The sequence below is a fragment of the Nelusetta ayraudi genome, unplaced genomic scaffold (genome assembly GCF_046127955.1).
Source record: "Nelusetta ayraudi isolate G7.1 ecotype Tasmania unplaced genomic scaffold, CSIRO-AGI_Nayr_v1 ptg000084l, whole genome shotgun sequence".
Classification (NCBI taxonomy): domain Eukaryota; kingdom Metazoa; phylum Chordata; class Actinopteri; order Tetraodontiformes; family Monacanthidae; genus Nelusetta; species Nelusetta ayraudi.
Genome location: NW_027466134.1, coordinates 167,736 through 182,589, shown reverse-complemented (window position 1 = coordinate 182,589; position 14,854 = coordinate 167,736). Strand labels below are relative to the sequence as shown.

Sequence of the window (14,854 nt, the reverse complement as noted above, 5' to 3'; positions counted from 1 at the left end):
GCAGCAATAAATGGCTGAAGCCAGCCATCAGCCGCTCATCATTTATTACATTATTACATTAAGTTCTGGATCAGCGTGAAGCAGATCCAAAAAAAAAAAACGAAAAGGAATACGCAATTAAAACTTGCCAAAAAGTCATCTTGACGAGCAAAAATCTACTGAACGTTAGCTTGTCAAACAGGTTAAATAGGACAGTTGTGGGAAAAAAGTGGGGGGTTTGAGGTCGACTAATTCATGTGAAGTGATGCTGGAAGTGATGCTGGATGGTTTAGAGACTGGAGGCAGAGCTGGAGGTAGCAGAGATCTTAATGTTGAGCTGCTCTTCAGGTGTGACCAGGATGAGGAAGGTGAAGATCAGAGGGACAGCCAGTAGCACGGTCGGTGTGTTGGAGATAAAGTCAGAGAGGCCAGACTGAGATGGTTTGGACATGTCAAGAGGAGGGACGGTGAATATTTGGATAGGAGGAGGTCTTGAGGAAGAGCAAACAGGACATTTAAGGATGCAGACGGATGCAGAGGACAGGGTTAGGCTGTGCCTGCCCCTGATGGGAACAGCCCAAAGGGGCAAGAAAAGCATCAAATTCAATCAAATAATTTCACTCTCCGTCTCTCCCCCTGCAGGTCCAGGACACGTCGTTCATCCTGTGCATCGTCTACATGCAGCCCGAGATTCCGGTGAAGCAGCTGAAGAACCTGAACACGGCCCCCAGCTCCAAGCTGCTCTACCACCGTCTGGATCTGCTGGGTCAGCCCAGCTCCTGCCTGCACTTCAAGCAGCTGGCCACCGTCGGTAAGACGCGCAAGCACAAGGTCAGAAACGGCTGCTCTTGCCTCTGCAGGTCGACTGGATGAAACTCTTCCCTCTTGTCCCCCCACCCCACCCAGAATCCCCCACCGTGATGCTGTCGGCCGGCAGCTTCTCCTCCCCCTACGAGCACCTCAGCCAGCCGGAGACCAAGCGCATGGTGGAGCACTACACCGCCTACCTGAGCGACAACACCAGGCTCATAGCCAACCCGGGCCTCAAGGTACGGCAGCCGCGTGTTCACTCCGAACCGTCCCCACTTTTCCTTTCACGGCCGGAGAAAGCAAACAAGTCTCTGAGACCCTCGCCTCCCACGTCCCCCACGTGCTTTTGGCAGTCCGGGTGCATTCCTGTCCCCCGAGGGGGGGGGGGGGGGGGGTTTAGAGTTTGAACTCTTAAGCCCCCCTCCACCCACCCACTCCCCCGTCCCAGCTCTCACTCTCAGGCTTTTCTTAAAGGCCCCCCTCCCGCGACCTCATCACCCCGTTCAGACTTTGATGCCTCTCTGGAAACGGCACTGAGGGGGGGGGGGGTTCAGGGCTTAGTCGCTAATCACGTCCCGTTTATTCTTCACCGCCGGGCCTTCATGGACGCCCTCGTGATCATCTTTGAGCCGTAGTTCGACAACAGACGTGCTGACTGAATAGAATTTTTCCAAAAGGGTTTGACTGGAAACAAAGCAAGGCCAGATGTTTGAACCAATTTGTGTGTGAAAATAATGGCTGCACTTTTTTTTTCTGGCTTTTGGAATTTTGGAACCTTTCTGACGCTTGTCGCCTGGATTCTCACCTCCACCTCTGCCCCCCCATTCCCCACCCCCTCCTCCATCCCTGCAGTCGTCCGTCAGGAACGAGGTTATGGCGACCAGTCACGTCACGGATGAGTGGATGACATTAATGGAAATGAGTAGCCTCAACTGCTACATTGTGCGCCGTTACATAGCAACGCCCAGCGGGGTGCTCCGGATTTACCCGGGATCGCTGATGGACAAAGCCTTCGACCCGACCCGCAGACAATGGTGAGGCTCGGGAAAAGGGGCGGGTGTAAAGGTGTGAATATTCGTGCTTGTGTGTGTGTGTGTATGTGCGTGTGTTTGTGTGCATGCGTGTGTGTTTCACAGTGTTGGTCGGAAAGGTAGGCGTCAAAGGAAATGAGTGTTTGTGCGTGAACACCACCTGCATGGCTGTACTTGTCGCGAGACTGAATTAGGATTTTCTCTCTCCAGCTTTGATTTTAAGTGACACTTAATTATATGTACGAGGCGTCTTTAATAACTGTCATCCTGAGTTAATGATCACTGATAAATTGTTGTGGCCCGGCTCTGAGCAAACGCAGGGATGTTGAAGTTAGCTGCCAGGAGAAAGCTTTGACGTCAGGGAGTTGTGTATATTTTTAATGTTGTGTGCACTAATCAGACCAGTGAACGCTTTCTCAAACTCGTGTGCACAGGTGGAGGAGCTTGCACTGACTTAAAAAAAAAAAAAAAAGATGACGATTTTAGAAAAGCATGCGTTTTACACGTAACATCGTCTGTGAAAGAATGATTCACATTGCAAACAAAGAATATATGATATGAAGTGATGTGGACAATGGTGGGGAGGGAATGATGAAACTAACATAAATCTTGTGTCTACTCGTGTGTCCTTCACCTGTAGGTACCAACACGCTGTGGCCAACCCGGGCCTCATCACCTTCACTGGGCCCTACCTGGATGTGGCTGGAGCCGGATATGTTGTCACCATCAGCCACACCATCCACGCCTCCAGGTGAGATGAAGGACAGCCAAGTGTTTGATTGATTACTTTTATTGTAAGAATTGAATATATTCAAGATGCTTCATAATCCCCGATGGACAGTTTGTTTTACAGCCAGCAAAGAAATAGACACAATACACCAGACAATAATAGACAAATAAATGCAAAATAACAGTATTTTTACTTTTGAATATTTGGTCAGCAAGTCGTCAGTTTGTAACATATCTGCATTCTCAGTTCAATACCAGTAAGTGATACCACCACTGACCATTGTTTCAATAGCTCTCTATAGGTTTACCAACTAGTAGTAAGGCAGCCACGGACTGTCGTGTGTCACTTCCTTTTCAGCAAGTTGAATTTTCCACACGTTCTTTTGCCGATGTGAACCATCTTTGACACATTGTTGCAATTACGAACAAACAAGTAAGCAAACCAGATCTTAGAACCCGCTTGTTGTTTGGAATGTTGTTTTTCAAGCGGCTATAAAAAACGCTTTAGTGCTGCTTTGCTCTCCACACTAGATGATTTTTTTTCTGATTATCTGCAGTTTTAAGAGCTCATTTAAGGAAGTGGTGTCAGCAGAACGAGACAACCAACATTGACCTTTGGCCTTTTCAGCTTCATGGCAGAGTAGTACGTGCTCAGTTCCGAAAGGTTGAGTTTAATTAGTCCTCAAGTGTCTGTTGCCCCAAAGCGAGACACTGTATCCTCACCGCTTCCTGAAGCTCTCTGGTTGTTAATTGTTCCCGCTAGTCAAAGCAGAACATCGCGCTCACATCCTCCTGCAGTCAGAGGGCCGCGGCTGTGATCAAAGCGTTCACGGTTTTAGTTGGTGCAAGGCTCTGTGACGTCTAATGCAAGAACACAAAAGGAGCTGTTTGCCATCTAACAAGCGTACATTATAAACCTTCTGCTTCAGTGTGTGTGTGTGTGTGTGTGTGTGTTGTATATCAGGATTTCTGTGTTGGAGCCCAGTTTAGTGAGCATAACGCCGAAAAGTGCGTATCTCTCTCTCTGCCACACACACAAGCAACACACAACAGGTCACTATTGGCACCTGTTGTATGTTGCTTTTGTGTTATTTGTGTTAAAGGTCCCATAGATTCCCAGAACTGCGTGTTTCAGCGCTGACTTTCTGAGAACTCGAGCATGCAAAAGAAGCAAAGAACTGACTCGTCCTATTTGTGGGAAGTTCACTGCACAGGCAGCCTCGTGCTGTCAGCGAACGCTGGTAGAAATCAACATTGCATCATGTGGCTGCTTTACAATTCCAATTCTGACTTACAAGTTGTTGTTTTTTTCTGCCCGCTCCCTTTTTCTCCTTTCTCCTCCGCTGCTCATCAGCTCTCAGATGGCCCCTGGTTACGCCGTGGCAGTGATGGGTATCGACTTCACCCTGCGCTACTTCTACAAAGTGCTGCTGGATCTGCTGCCCATCTGCAATCAGGACAAGGGCAACAAGATACGGTAGGGAAGAAGATCATTTGGAGTGTTTGGGCTCCGTTTTTGTTTTTGTTTTTCCATCGTCTGCTTCCTCCACGCAAGCCGCCACGTCCCCCTCCCTCTCTTACTTTCTGGCCCGTGTTGGCGGGCGAGAGTCAAACTCGCGGGGAGATGCAAACGATGAAAGCGAGAGGAGCAGCGATGAGATAAGCTGATTATCACAGCATTCCAGCCGCAGCGATGCGCTGTTGCTGTTGTCTCGGCCCTCGCATACCTTCCCTCGGCTCTTATCCCTCCTCCCCGCGCCTTTCATCCCTCCTTCTCTTTCTTCAAGCGCTCCCTGTTGGTGAGCGCGAGGTGTCTTAAACAGGATTAGCCCCGAGGGGCTGCGTGGCGGTGAGGAGCACTGTTCTGCAGGATGCTTAAAGAGTTGAGAAAAAGAGGAGCAGGGGCCACTTTGTGTGAGCCTAAGTTGAATTTAAAGGTTAAGAGTGTAACATTTGGAGATTGTGATGAAGGAACGGTGACATCAAGTGCCGACATTTTAGATTGCAGCGTCTGTCGCTCACCCTACCTACCCCCTCCTGAGCTTGCTGGAGAGCTACGGTGGCCTGCGCACCCAAACCTGGATACCTTGTCCACCTTCCTCTTCGTTGATTTAGTGATGATGCAAAGTGTCAACCTAAATACGAAACACGCTGTCAGGCAGGCAGCTGAATTGTCTGCACCAGGCTTCCTTAGAAATATGGCAATATGTGCAAGATGGCAGCTAAATGGAAGCAAAACTATTGCCATACGTATATTCTTATGTACACATAACAACCTTTCTAAGGGTGGGAAAAACAAATGAATTTTATTGTAATACGATTATACCCTTAATGAATGTATTTTGGGGCAGTATATTAAGCTTTTACCAATATAAAAGTCATAAATCAAGCCAAATATGACACACTGGACCTTTCAGGGGCTGTCATGAAATAGGACGGCTGTTTATCACTAAAGATCTTTGATCTAGCTGAAAAATCGTCTGTTCATGTTTTCATATTTTGCAGGTGCTTCATTATGGAGGACAGAGGCTACCTGGTGGCCCACCCCACTCTCATCGACCCAAAGGGTCACGCCCCCGCAGAGCAGCAGCACATCACGCACAAGGTAAAAGGCCAAATACTCCCTGATCACCACTTGTTCAACTCATTTCTACGAGCCCTGCGTCCGTTTCTGATGTGTTTGGTTTTTTGTTTTTCTTTTCAACTCTCCCTTCCTCACCCTGCACACCGACGACAGGAGCCCCTGGTGGCCAACGACATCCTCAACCACCCCAACTTTGTCAAGAAAAACCTGTGCAACAGCTTCAGCGATCGCACTGTGCAGCGCTTCTACAAGTTCAACACCAGCATCATGGTGAGTCAGAACAACGCTGATTGAATGAGCAGTAGACGACCTTGTGCAGCAGCAGCAGCAGCAGCAGGATCAGACGATGGGCCTGTCTCAACTAGGATTGAACGTCTGACGGTGCTACACTGCCACCTTGTGGCGAATCCCGATTCTTTTATTAGTTTGTCTTTAAAAAAAAACAAAAAAAAAAAACAGCTACATAAATATTCTGACTATTGTCTCTTAGGGCGACCTGACCAACCTGGTACACGGGAGCCACTGTTCCAAGTACCGTCTGACCAGAATCCCCGGCACAAACGCATTCGCTGGCATTGTCAACGAGACGTGCGACTCTCTGGCCTTCTGCGCCTGCAGCACCGTGGACCGACTCTGCCTCAACTGCCACAGGTCAGTGCAGCGGCCACCAACGTGGAGACCGGCTCACTACGTTTTGCACTTAAACGACCCCAGCGTGTTCACAGTCTGACCACCGTGAAGAAAAAGCTGCTCTGACAAGGCGCTGCATCGTTTTAAGCCTGCGAATGTTCAGATTGGAACTCTTGGTTTTGCAGAATGGAACAAAATGAATGCGAGTGTCCGTGTGAGTGCCCCCTGGAGGTCAATGAGTGCACTGGCAACCTCACCAATGCCGAGAACAGGTAGGTGCAAAACACCTTTCAGCCACATATGACATCACATTTACAAGTTTGCTTCAAGGTGTGTAACATTCAGGGATTTTGAGAAGAAACGGCGACATCAAGTGGTTACATTTTAGATTGCAAGCGCTCTTTCGCTCCCGAAAATCACCGTCATCAATCTTCAGTGCTGAACCTGGACTTCTGATCGCCGTTAAATATGTGTGCAGTGTCGGGATCTAACAGCAATTTAAAAAACAAAAAAAAGCTGCCACATCCCTTTTGCGAAGCCGGACTCATCCTGCAAACTTTGCGTGGCCGTGTTGGCGAGCAGAGAGAGCGGCTGGAGAGGCAGTGGAGGGAGAGAGAGAGAGAGAGAAATACTGACAGTGTTCAGGCGTGTAGGAGCTGCTGGTTTTTGGAGACGTGTTAGTGGGAGGGAGGATGGATGGATGGATGGATGGATGGACGAGTGGGTGGGTGGATCCTCTTTGTGTCTCTCTCTTGTCCTTTTAGTCCATATCCCCTTGTTTCTACATCTCCCACTCTTTCCTATTTGGCTCCTTTCATCAGCCGTCAGTGCTCCCTGACAACACGTCTGTGTTGGGAACGCCGCTCGTTTAGTCATCCCAGGATGACATACAATTACCTTGTTTTTTGTTAGCTTTTTCTTACTGTCAGATTTCTTTTGTGTCGCTCCAGGCAGCATTTTCCTGTTGTTGTGTTTTTCTCTTTGTAGTTCTGAGCTGAATAAACTGACATGCCGTTGTCCTTCCACCCAACTTTCATATTTTCCCTCCTCTTCTCCCATTTGCATCCGCCATGTCCTCGTCTTTCACTCCGGGGAATCAAATTAAAATGTGAAGCGTCTTGTTTTCGCGTCCTCAGTCGGTTCCGTTGAATTTATCTGCTTTTGTCGTGCAGGAACCCGAGCTGCGAAGTGCATCAGGAGCCCGTCAGCCTCAACGTGATCGAACCCGCCCTGCACGACACCCTGCCACAGTGCATCAACACCCGCTGTAGCCAGAGATACACCAGCAGGTGAGCACACGTCCACGCATTAAAACCAATGAAGAGTGGGACGTCGCACTAAAACAACTCGTGTGTGCACCATGACTTGCACGTATTTGTGTCATTGAGTGACTGATTAGATATCGATAATTTGGACACCTTCACAAATTTTTCTCAGTCCAATTCTTGTCATTAAATATTTGCCAGATAATATTTTCATGTGTTTTCAAAAGGTTTGGCTGCATTAGAGGCGCACAAACAAATTTTAATTATTTTGTTGTTAATTGTTAATAAGACAAAATAAGAAAACTAAATTCTTGTAGTTTTTGTACTCTTGTTCTCTGGAGGCTCCTTGCTGAAACATCCAGTTGTGAGCTGTAAGGAACAGCGCACGTGCAGCATGTGGATGAACGTTGTTGCCTGCGCTAAAATAAACTGCACCTGGAGACTTGAGGCTGATTCTCAGGGCAGTTTAGTATGTCAGAAATGCACGATGAGGTGTCCAAAAACATTTTTCTACCACTGTATGTGAGAGTATCTAGCTTACATTTGTGCGACACAGTGCCATCCAGTGGCAGCAAGTAAAAAGCAAAAAAAAAAAAAAAAAAAAAAGCCACTGAATCTTTTTAATTGGTCGCCTTCAAATAAAATCACAATATATATCAATACAAATATTTCATTATTTTAAATGCACATGTAGCATTAAACGTGACTTTGTTTGTGTTTTTGTGAGGTGAATCTGCTCCACTGTTGCACTGCTAAGTTTGATTCCATGTACACAGTGCTGAATGGGAACTGTGCTGACCACGTTCGCTCTTCCTCACGCTGACCTCTGCTCTGCCTTCCAGCGACTGTTTCGGCGTCCTGGACTGCGAGTGGTGCATGGTGGACAGCGACGGGAAGACCCACCTGGACAAGCCCTACTGCGCCCTGCAGAAGGAGTGCTTCGGAGGCATCGTCGGCGCCAAGAGTCCCTACGCAGATGGCCTGGGGCTGCTGGGTGGGTGAAACATCAATCTGACTCAAACTTTATTTAAAGCATTGAATCCATTTTTAAGTGAGTCGCTGTGGCCTTGAACAACTTTTCTCCACGCTCCCGTTTTCGTTTTGTTGTGAAATGTTCCACAGTTCACCGGTTTTCAGATCTGTGTTGAATTATTTTTTTTCATGCCACAGTCCTGTGGAGCAGCCTTGTCTGATAACTTTCCAACAAACTCCATAGAGAAGCTTATTTAGCTTCGTGTTTACAGCGGCCTGCAGAAAATGTCCACATATTACCTCCCTGCTGAAGCTGATGCTTTGTCGGTCCTTCCTGCATGTTGAAGGATCCCAACACAAGATGGCCATGCATTAACTGAGCTTCCCTGGGTGTGCTTGAGAGAGAAAGGCAGCTATTAGTTCCCTTTGTGACATCACCAATGGCTGATTTCCAGCTCTGTACGTTTCCACACTTTCTTAGAGCAAGTTGGGAAAAAAAAGGAAGGGGATGTCATTGACAGGCTTGAGATTCATGTCACTGTTATTATTATCCTCTCCCCCCTGTGTTCTTGTTAAGCTGGACTCATATTCAGTTCCAAGATGCACCAGGGTCCCAGCATGAAGTGGCATCCTGAGCTCCTGTTGTCATTTCCCCCGAGCGTTAACGTCTCCCCTGTCTCCCCTGTCTCCCCTGTCTCCTCTGTCTCCCCCGCAGACGAGGAGGTGTCTTCTCTGAACATGATCAAGAGCGCCCCCGTGGGGCCAGTGGCTGGGGGAATCATGGGATGCATCATGGTGCTGGTGCTGGCTGTGTACGCGTACAGGCACCAGATCCACAGGCGCTCTCACCAGCACATGTCACCGCTGGCAGCACAGGGTAGGAACCTTCACAAGGTTACACAATCATCCACGGATGACAATTACGTTGGAAAGAGAGAGGCCATGGTTTTGGTTGGATGCGCTGACTCAGGAAGTTGCCTTGTGCTTGTGTTTCCCTCGAACCAGCTGCTCATGTATCTTTCACGTCTTGCAGCAGCGCCACCTCTCTCTCATCCTCACGCACTCCCCCCCCCCCCCCCCCCTTTGACTCCTTGCCGCCCCAGAAATGTCGGTGAGAATGTCGAACCTGGATAACGAGCGAGATGAGAGGGACGAGGACAGCCACGAGGACCGAGGGATCAGTGAGTGCACTGTAGTTCGCCGGCCCTTGATTGCAGTTATTTTTGGAGGGGGAGAGGGGTTTGATGCTCCAAGCGCAGTCGCAGCGTTTCTAACCGCACCGCCGTCCTTCCCTCCGCTTTCAGTCAGCAACACTCGCTTCATCGCCGCCGTGTTGGAGCGCCACACCCACACCCCAGAACGCAGGCGGAGGTACTGGGGCCGGTCCGGGACGGAGAGCGATCACGGTAGGACGCGTCACGCTTATCCACAGAAAAGTAGTGCCACCCCTCCCCCGCCCTGCCCCCCCTCAAAAAAAGGGAAAAGTTACGAAGCTGCGGTGGATTTGTCGAAAGACGAAGTTAACGAGGCATCACGGCACAGATGGAAGGCAAAAAGTGGCCAGATTGTATTGGAACAGTTATAGTAAAATGTTTCAAAGTGGGATTTAAAGGACCGGCGTGAACGTCTACATGGACCTTCTGACAGAAAATGCAGGACAATGTAAACGTGGATATTTTAGGCAGAAAAGGTCACCAAAAATGAATAGCTGCCGTCTTTTTATTTAGCGTCAGTCAACGTTTTTATTTATACAATGAGTGGATCCACTTGTTAGGAGGCAACCAAGTTAAAAGAACATAAAACAAAAGTTTAAATGCAGGATGAACAACAGGGAGACTGATGGGAATCCCTGAGGAGAGAGTGCGATAAATGTCTGCTACTTCAGAATTTTCAACCGTCCACAGATTCCAAGGCAGGTCATGTGACAACGATGTGACCGTAAATGCAGAACAAGAAATTTCCATTTAATTTATTTTACTTCACTCAAAATACGAGGAATCTAAAAGATGAAAGATGATGCTTTTCTTCTAAGCCGATCATCTCTCCACTCTTCCCATTTGCGTCTTTGTCTGGGCTTTTCAGCTCCGGCCTCGTTCTCTTTATTCCATCACATCTTCCGGGCCCTTGTTTTCTTTTGTGCGCCACTCCGAGTGGGCCGCTCGCCTTCGCCGTGCGCGTTTGTAAAGTCTGACACTCGACCAGCGCGGACGCTTCCGCCCACGCCGGCTCTCAAACACCTACACGCCGCATCTGCGCACTTCCTGGCAAAGAGCATTGGCGGCACGCGTTGCGTAACGAAGGAGAGGAAGAGGAGGAGGACGAGGTGGAGGAGGAGGTGGAGGAGGAAGAGAGCCAGGAGTTGGCGCTTGATGCCGGCTGCGTGCGCGCAAAAATGCCTGAAAGCGAAAATGACCAGGAGGGGGCGCAATTTTTTGATTTTTCATTTTTTAAATGTCTCACAGCTGCAAATGTTTGCATACACTTCAAAGACGTCTCCATTTTTAAAGCAGGACACTCGTTACATACAGTTTGTGTACATATATGTGTAGGACTTAGTGGCACCTAGTGGTGAGGAGACATATTGCAGACTTGTCTCCCACTTGATCTTTTGTCTGTTTGGGACACTGGAGAACAATCTGGCCGAGTCCCACGCACGCTCGCACGTACACACACACACACACACACACACACACACACACACACACACACACGGGTATTGATCGCCCAACCATGCAGAGGGATGCTTTGATTTTCTTTGGTTCTTCTAACCTTGGTGATAAAGTTTGCAGAATGCAGGATGGAAATTCAAAGTGAATCAAAACTTCCTCAGCGGCGATCCCAGTTTTCCCAGTGACTCTTGCAGAGGTGCATCTTGCGGTCACCCTTGACCTCTGCTCTCAAGTTCCCCTCTCGCCGGTTCTCTCGCTTCAGGGACGACGGCAATCACCCGCAACCTGGCTGGATCTTCCAGCGACCTCACCTGTCAATTCACCGCCAGCACACACAAATTCACCCCCGCGTCACCTCCAACAGTCCGGAGGAGAGGATTAGTCCTAATTAAGGAGTGTGCGTCTAAGTGTGTGTGTCGGTGTCACCAGCGTGCCCTAAGATGGTAGTTTCTTCAGAGCCCCTCCTCATGTCTTGGCAACGAGTTGTATTTGGGGGGAGCTGCAAATTGTCTCGTGGCTGGCGGTGCACCTGTCTAATCTCTGCTTCCTGGTCTGGATGGAGGGATAAACTGCGCTCAGAGTTGGCAGCCGTCGCGTGTTGAACGTCTTTGAAGCCTCCCTGCGTCTCTCCGCTCTAATCCCTCGCTGCCTCTCTCCATCCCGTCGCCTCCGCCCTCTCCTCGCGTCCTCGCCGGCGACTTCCTGTGTCCGTCTTTGGCTTTTATCTCCGACTTCTCTCGTCTTTCACCTTCACTCTCACGGAAGATTTTAATTCCCCCCCCCCCCAATAAATGTTGGTTGCTAAGACCTTTTCCGAGTGTTTCGACTGGAATCAGTCAAGTTAAAGGTCTGCTGGTAATGAACGCGTCTCCAGCTTGGTGGTGAACTCCCCCAAACTACCCTTCACTTCTTTCTCCAGCTCCCCTTATCAGAAAACGTAAGCTGATACAGTCAGTATTAAGAATCGGCCCTTTGTGATGTCACAGGCGGCTCGGATGCCTCTCTCGGAAGTTTGCGACAGCACCAACGACAGCGACTTTGTTGAGCCGAACGCAACAGCGTCAAACATTAATCCCTGTGTGTTCAAACTTGTCGTGTGACCCAGTAATCCATTTTCCCTGTGATGGCGCCCTCCCACTGCTCCATTTAGCAGTGCGCCCTCGCTGCCACGTTGGCATGGGATTCCACCTCCTCAGGCCAAATGTATGTGCAAGATGTTTAGCAAAATGCTTTCAATCTCGATGCTGCTGCTGCTGCTGCTGCTGCTGCTGCTGCTTCTTATCATTTTTATTTTAATCCAAACTGAATGAGGAGCTGAAATGGGAAGCGGGAGGAAGCCCGTCAGGGAGGTGCGTTCGCCATCAAAGTATTCTTTCAAAATCGCACGTGCCCAACCAAAGCGGATATTTCTGTTCCGTTCAAAATTGTGCTGCCGCCGCACTTGGCAGAACCTGCGCTGCTCGGTTCGTTTGCTCCTAAGACTTGGTTTCATTTTGATGGTTTTGTTTGTAGTCCTGTTGCAACTTTCGAGATTGATTCTACTGTTGGTGGTACTTTTGGTGCTTAAAAGTTTAATGGCCAGTTAAAAAAAAAAAAAATCAGTCATCCAAACCAATGGTAGCAGGAAGGCAAAACTGAGCCAGCCAGAACAATGTTGGTATTCAATAGGTATCATATTGGTCCTTTAAACGTTCTCAACCAAGATTAACTAAAGTGGGGAAAAATCCTCTGTGCCTTGTACAACTTGAGTAATAGCTCAGTTTTAAATGCTTAGCGATGCCTTTGCGTGTCATTTAGAGCTTTACAAGTAAAAGTTGATTGACTGAGTGATTGAAAAAAAATATCTTGGTGTACCTTAAGTTGATTGACGCGTAGAACATATTGTATTGAACCTTTTTTCTTCATCACAAGGAGCAGTCGTGCCATGAATGAACAAGCTGTCACTTTCATTTGCTGCGTTTCCATGACAGTTTTTCAAAAAAATTTAAGTAAAACCTGAAAACATGAAAACCTTTTAGCGATATGAGAGGTTTTTTTGGGGGGAAGTTTAGGTGTTTTCATTGACAGTTTTTTTTATTGCAATATTTAGGTTTTGTGCAGTTCTAGGGGTGACAGAACCGCAGCTTCTGACTGGCTTTAAGTGTTTTTTTCATCACGTGTGGGGAAACTTCTGGTTTCACTCCAGAGTTTAAACTCTGTTCTCACCCTCCCTCCCTCCCTCCAGGTTACAGCACCATGAGCCCGCAGGAGGACAGCGAGAATCCGCCCGGCAACAACGACCCGCTGTCGGCCGGCGTCGACGTGGGCAACCACGACGACGACCTGGACCTGGACACGCCCCCGCAGACGGCGGCGCTGCTCAGCCACAAGTTCCACCCCTACCGGCACGCGCACGCGCACCACCACCCGCTGCACGCGCACCACCTGCAGGCCGCCGTGACCGTGCACAGCGTGGACGCCGAGTGCTGATCGGAGACGGAACTCGTCGTGGAAAAACAAGTTTTGTTTCGTGTTTTTTTTTTTGTGTTTTTTTTTTTTTTGCTCGATTGCACTCGAGCACAATCAGTCGGTACTTTGTGGACGGGGCGAGCGGGCAGATGGGCGGACGGCCAGATTCCCAGAATCCCTTGGAGCTGCTGCCGCGATTGGACGCTGAGCTTTGCGCGAGCTCCACTGTGCCGACGTCACCAACTCAGAAATTCAGCCGATGTGCTTTTTTTAACACAAGTCGCATTTTTCTGTCAGCCCCCCCACCCTCCCCCCAATTTTGACTGGCGAGGAGAACCGCAGCACCCCTGGGAGCGACTCCTCGAGTCATGAGGGGTGCTGGGATCCGTACGGGAGGACAAACTCTTCATGGCCGAGGCGCAGGGCCGAAAGAAAGAACAAGAAAGATGAAGAGCGTGATCGGCCCGTCTCCGCTCCGACTCTCTGGCCACTGCATTTTCTGCTAACTCGAAAGTAGTGGGTGGAGTCATCACTTGCATAAATATAGACAGAGTAGAGCGAAAGGAAGGAAAACTTATTTTTCTACTATTTATTGAAGCTGTAGATTGTCCGCTAACGCAATCCAGGCTCGGCGGCGGGATTGAGCGGCGCCGACTCGCTCACTTCCTGTCACTAATGCATCATATTCAGGGCTCGTCATTGTCATTGTCATTACCTGCAAACGTCTTCGCGGAAACCGGTCATGTTTTGGTGTATTGCAGTACATAATGCACGTCAGTCTGAGGGAAGGGAGGGAGGGGGAGTGACTTTATTTAAAACGAACAACAAAAAAAAACGTTGACAAGCAGCGGACGATGATGAGTGAGACTCTTCACTCTGCGTCTGATCTGCTGCTTCAGGGTCTCTGTCCAGTCTGGGCTGCTCACTGGACTTCACTCACTGTGTAACTGGTGGACGGCGGGAGTTGGGGACGCTTGCTGCAGAAGCAGCCGGTCCTCCGGGGGGACCTGGGGAGCCTAAAGAAGGCGACGCCCACGTTACTGGGGACTCTAGCGTGCGGCCAGGAGGGCTCGCCGACGCTCGTCTCCTCCTCCTCCTCCTTCTCCACCCCAAGGTGGCGATAAAGTGCAGAAATCTGCCACTGATGCCAGCCGGGCTCCAAGACAGGACTCGCCTCTCCTGGACAGAGCCAACCAATGAAGGCGCGATGACAGCGGTGGCCCCGCCCACCTGTCACCTCCTCTGTGGTTAACCACTCAAAATGTCTTTTATTGTCAAATGTCTGTTTTTACTTGTGTGTGTGTGTGTGTGTGTGTGTGTGTGTGTGTGTGTGTGTGTGTGTGTGTGTGTGTGTGTGTGTGTGTGTGTGTGGGAGAGAGCGAGCGAGTGTGTGTGTGTGTGTGTGTGAGACTGTATGGCTGTGATGCTCTCAACTATAAGATTTCCAAGCCCCAAGATGGTTTTAGAGAATTGTGAGATTGTGGAATCAGTCTATTTTTATCCGTAGGCAGAGCCCCTCCCCCGACCTCAGCTCCTCGCCTTTGATTGTTCAGCTGGTTTGGTGAAATCGGCGGTCGCATCCGGGTGCCAAAAAAAACAAAAGTCTCCCTCCGTTCTCGGGAGATTGGTCATGACGTGTAAATAGAGAATCGCCAGTTATTGCTACCCTGCTCTGTATTTTTTTAACCTCTATGAAAAGCAGAGGCGCGAGGCCTCCGTGTCTCGGCTGGGCGTCTT

General features: G+C 49.2%; 1 protein-coding gene across 1 annotated transcript in view; it reads left to right on the top strand.

Annotated features, from left to right (window-relative positions):
- The window catches only part of cachd1 (cache domain containing 1), a 65,262-nt gene extending 51,353 nt beyond the window's left edge, over positions 1–13,909 (top strand). The window contains exons 13-27 of the mRNA XM_076045307.1: positions 622–790; positions 886–1,028; positions 1,642–1,823; positions 2,461–2,571; positions 3,904–4,026; positions 5,055–5,154; positions 5,287–5,403; positions 5,624–5,784; positions 5,949–6,035; positions 6,936–7,052; positions 7,871–8,022; positions 8,716–8,877; positions 9,104–9,181; positions 9,305–9,406; positions 12,894–13,909. Of these exons, the coding sequence (XP_075901422.1) occupies positions 622–790; positions 886–1,028; positions 1,642–1,823; positions 2,461–2,571; positions 3,904–4,026; positions 5,055–5,154; positions 5,287–5,403; positions 5,624–5,784; positions 5,949–6,035; positions 6,936–7,052; positions 7,871–8,022; positions 8,716–8,877; positions 9,104–9,181; positions 9,305–9,406; positions 12,894–13,138 (2,049 nt within the window). The 3' untranslated portion in view covers positions 13,139–13,909. The remainder of the gene's footprint in view (positions 1–621; positions 791–885; positions 1,029–1,641; positions 1,824–2,460; positions 2,572–3,903; positions 4,027–5,054; positions 5,155–5,286; positions 5,404–5,623; positions 5,785–5,948; positions 6,036–6,935; positions 7,053–7,870; positions 8,023–8,715; positions 8,878–9,103; positions 9,182–9,304; positions 9,407–12,893) is intronic.
- Positions 13,910–14,854: the final 945 nt, after the last annotated feature.